Here is a 5017-nt window from a genome sequence, read left to right as displayed (position 1 = left end):
AATAAAAAATACAGAAGGTTATTCGCTTTACATCGGACCATTTTTGACGGGTACTCACCTGAAGAGATACCGCGCTGCCACCACTGATCACGTTCTATTGGACCCCCACCATTGTGGGCTATCCCACGGCATCGCAATTTTCATTCCAGCTGCCGGCGCAGGACAGGCATGGGAGTTCTATCGCACTCCTCCCTGCAAGCTTTCCATAGACCATCCAGGGTTGCGGGGACGGCGATATTGAAGATGTCGTTTCAACAGTCCAAATCTGCAAAAATCCATTGGATTTGGTAGGTCCCATAGTTTTGGAGCTATGAACCTTTAAAGTTCATTTTCTCATGTTTTCGGCAGCATATAACTCCGAAAGGAAGCATTTGTGCACTCAAGTTAGTCTATACTTTTCGTCTTATGTTGGTGTCAGGAATCACCTTCCAAACGTTGTCGGTGTTGTTTTGAAACACCCTGTATATATCACAGTACCTTGATAATAATCTCCTTTTAGTACAACATATGTTTTACTTTATGATCAATATCACTTCAAAGAAAGCAAAAATGTTAGAAAAACCATATGAAACTTAGAAGGCCACAAAGAAAAAAGATACACCCACTTCACCGTTTACTTGAGCTTTTACAGATAATCGGTAATGCTGTATCATTTGCAGTAGCGTAGAGTGCTATGAGACATTGAGACACTGTCTACCCTTTCAAATTAAAAGAACAGCTTTAGAATTTCTTTATTAATAAGGACTAATATACATTTCATGTTGAAGAAAAATATAGAAATACTAGGGCCAACGATAGCTTGGCTATAAGGATAGTAGTAGAGTCTTTCTAAATAATTTTACTTTTCAAAACTCGGGAAAAGAGTTCTATCTCCGTCAAACAGGCTGCAGAGAGACAACCAGGAGACGATAAGAAATATGTCTCAACGCACTTGAGAAAGCGGCGCGCGCATGTGTCTGTAGGCTTCTCACTCGCTGAAACAACCTAGCAAAGAGACATCGAGCAAAACGTCTCAGTAGCAGTGATGCCATACTTAGCGACATGATAACATTTTAAATCCAGTAGACTTTTCATTCTTCCTTTTAGATATTCAATCATACATCAAGGAAAATTATTAAGAAACTAGCTGAACCTGCGCTGTCTACACAGCGCATCATTTACATCTCGGCATGAATCCCCTTGTCATTCCCTAAAACACCGGTACATGTCCCTTTACAGAAAGAAGTGAAGGACGAATGGACTTACAAAAGGAATATTCCTATACAGACAAGGATTTTTATCTTAACACTAAAAAATTATTATTGCCATCAGTTTCCAAATCAAAGAACCATTACAAATATACTTGTGCCTTTCTTAGGCCTTTTCTCAACTCATACATGTACTATGTCATTGTTTTTTTGTCAGTATTTCAAAATTGACCTTTCATTGAAGTATTGATTTCAAACCGAAATATGTTATGAAACAATCAAACGCTTATCTCACAAACTTATGTAAAGTATTAACATTATTACAGACACCATATAACTGCAAGAAAAACACACTTTTGGGAAAGGTTTTCAAAGATGCCAAAAACAAAGAAATGCAAGATTAATAAAAATTTATTTACATTAAAGAATTATGCTATTTAATATTATGCACTTTTCCTCACATAATAAACAAAACAATCACTCACAGTTGGGTAAATGTGAAACTCGGGTGTTGTTGATGAATAAGGCGATCTCAATGAAACCCAAAATATAGAAGTATTACAAAAATATCCCGAATGACTAATGTCTTGCGCTTCTGCTATCACAATTACTCGGGTACAATTTAGTTGCAAGCACATCACATTGTCATATACAACAATCCATGGGCAAAGACGTCCTGACCGTTAAGGTGTACTTACAATTTTTAATTCGTATGACTTGGTCCTGGATTTCTATTATGAAGCTCTCAATCTCCCCAAAGATGCACTCATCTGTCAGTGACTTTTTGCTCAGTGTTGTATACATGTGTTCGACAAAAATCCTTCGTATATTCCTCATGTAGTTCCTTGAAAGGTAAATTTGACACATAAATTTGAGATTCATTCTCCGATGTTAATAACATTCACTGTGGGAATTTCTTTGTTATGACAAAACTTCTCTGTAGACAACATTTTTTGTATAACATCCTGTTTCTAAGAAACCTTGATTTTTTGTACTTGAAATGTAGACCCTGATGTTCTCTTTCTTCTTACATCTAGAGAAAGCTACGTATAATTGACCATGAGTGAATACAGGTCTTGCCAACAAAGTTCCCACACGATCTAACGTCTGTCCCTGTGCTTTATTTATGGTAAGTGCAAAGGCTATTTTCACAGGAAACTGATGTCTGCTAAATACAAACGGCAAATCTGCTGATGAAGATGTGAGTGTTATTCTTGGTATAATGGCTGCGTCTCCTGTATTTTTGCCAGTAATAATTCTAGCTAATAAAACATTCTTTTCCAACTTCTCTATCACTAATCTTGTGCCGTTGCAAAGACCTCGAGATGTATTCAAATTCCTCAGAAGCATAACTATTGTTCCTACTTTCAGAATAAGGCGATGAGGCGGCAATCCTGATGGAGTTAAAGTGTTGATAAATTCTAGTGGATAGTGCTCCTGTGGGTCATCACATTCAACACTATCCACGCTCAAATATATACATTCATGTCCTTCAATTCGTTTTACAATTTGCTCATTCCCAGCATCAACATTTTCATTAGTTGGTGCCAAAATCACTCGAGATCTCATTTTTTTTAAATCTTGTAACGAGATTGAAGTTCCGAAAATGTCATCAATAATGTTAGAATGAGAAATGAAATCTTCAGGAATATTAACACTTTCATTTCCAAATATAGTGGTCTCATTGAGTTCACCATTACCTAACCTAAGAAGCCATTCTGAAAATTCATATTCTTCTGAGGACAATCTCTGGTTTACATTCAACTTCATGCATATAAATGAAGACCACAAAGTACTTCTCTTAATACACTGCTCAATAATTTGTAATTTCGAACCATGTTTCACTACAGGCAAACATTGTCGAAAATCACCTCCAAGGATCATTACCTTTCCACCAAAGGGACTTTGTGAGTTCATTAAATCTTTAAGAAATCTATCAACTACATCTAGAGCGAACCTTGATGCCATAGTTACTTCGTCCCAAATAATAAGAGCTGCTTCCTTAATTCGCTGTGCTTGTGGACTCGAAAGTCGCAGATCAGGTGTTGACCATGGTTCAATTGGAACTGGTAATTTGAAAGTAGAATGAACAGTGCGACCTCCTTCTAATAATGCAGCAGCAATTCCAGTCCATGCAATAGCTATAACTGATTTGCCAATACACCTTAAATGAGAAATGAGTGTGGAAAACAAATATGATTTACCACTGCCTCCCACCCCATCAATATAGATATATCGCTTTGACTCCGATTCATTTTCCACAGCATTCATAATGGTTTCAAAAACATGCCTCTGCTCATCATTTAATGTAGCAATTCTATTTTGCTCTTCGTCCACTATTTTCGTTAATTTATTGAAAGTACACTCTTCAGAACGTGGACATCTTAGACCAAATTCAGCACATGATTTCCCATACAAACTCAATGTGTCCTGAATATCGAGTAGAGCAAAATTTTCTACTTCATCACCTACATAGGTTTTCAAAAAGTCTTCCATCAGTTCACTTTTGTACTTATTCCATAAATTCTTTGGATATACTGGATTGCAGAATACAAATATCAATGCTAACAATTGTCGTAACTGCTTTGGCATCCTAAACGACACTGCTTCAGTCATACATCTATCCCATTCTTCATCATCTTTTAAGAGATTTCGTCTCCTTGCTGCTTCTTTAAATGTTTCACAAACAACTCCATCCACAGTCTTCAGCTCATTGAAATTACGAGGTCCTTTTACATGCAGCAGCAAAAGCCGTAGGTGAAATTTTTCACTTTCCATTGGACTCACAGTGTACATACGAGTCACAATTCTATTTTCACCTCTTTGTCTTTGCTTCCATTCACCATTGTAAAACACGTAATATTCAGGAATCTCTGTATAAAGGTACTTCCTTGCATTTTCATCTCTTACATTCAATTTAAAGAAAGCGGTCAGAGTAGTATTTCTTCGAGCGGCTCTCTCAAGTGCTACTTCTTCATTGCCAGCTTGAAAATACACAGGTTGCATTTCTGGAAGATGAACAGCTAATGTGATGACATGGTGAGAATGATCTTGCATTTTAAATTGAAAAAGCCTCCAAACAGCCTCAGGAGCACTAACATACCTAGTGTCAAGAAACATTTTAATTTCATCCCAATCCATGACTCTATTTCCCTCTCGTGTAATTTCTACATTTGCACAATCATGCCCCTTGTATACATATTTGTACAAATACTTCACACATTTCACTGTTGAACAAATCTCAACGTTGATATGGCAATTGTATTTCAGGAGTAAATAAGGATTGTAAGAAACGACCCAACTATTGTCCACTCTGTATTTCAAAGAACCATCTTTCTTTAGGATATCTATGTGTCTATTATCATCTCTCCTCCTATACAATGGATAACCATCAACATTAACTACACTGTCATTACTGAACTGTTTGGGATACTCATATTCGGAATGTCCCTCAGTCATACATGGGGATGCTTCATTCAATGTACCACACGGTCCATGAATCATATTTGATCTTACTATTCTATGCAATCTGGGTTGATTTACAGGGTCTGGTATTTCTGCACAAACAACTTTATCAATATCATCTCCTCTAGCGCCCCAATCCCTGGAAGGCTACGCCTAAGTTTGACGCTCAGTGCCGGAGCACCGAGTTAATAGATGTATAAAAGGGGGTCGCCACCTGAGAACGGCTTGGAACACAGGAAAGAGGTGAACAAAACATGTATAACCGAATACAGGATGAACCTGCGTCTAAGAGATACTAAGACTGCAAGAATAAATAATAAACAAAAAAGAGTACAACGGTAAACGAATCCAACCTGTGCGAGACT

The 5017-nt window shown here is 37.3% G+C and overlaps 1 protein-coding gene across 1 annotated transcript; it reads right to left on the bottom strand.

Moving 5' to 3' along the window:
- Window positions 1-2108: 2108 nt before the first annotated feature.
- Window positions 2109-4691, bottom strand: LOC145672543 (uncharacterized). Its single transcript, XM_081741702.1, has one exon. The coding sequence runs from the start codon at window positions 4689-4691 to the stop codon at window positions 2109-2111; it is 2583 nt and encodes an 860-aa protein (XP_081597828.1).
- Between the last annotated feature and the right edge of the window lie 326 nt (window positions 4692-5017).

The sequence above is a fragment of the Thermobia domestica genome, chromosome 16, assembly GCF_964235325.1.
Source record: "Thermobia domestica chromosome 16, izTheDome1.hap1.1, whole genome shotgun sequence".
NCBI lineage: Eukaryota > Metazoa > Arthropoda > Insecta > Zygentoma > Lepismatidae > Thermobia > Thermobia domestica.
The sequence above is the reverse complement of the archived record's forward strand: the minus strand, read 5'-3'. Positions and strand labels throughout refer to the sequence as shown.

Bases quoted from the DNA above. Each gene is read 5' to 3' on its own strand.
- LOC145672543 (XM_081741702.1), bottom strand. From the start codon at position 4,691: ATGATTCATGGACCGTGTGGTACATTGAATGAAGCATCCCCATGTATG.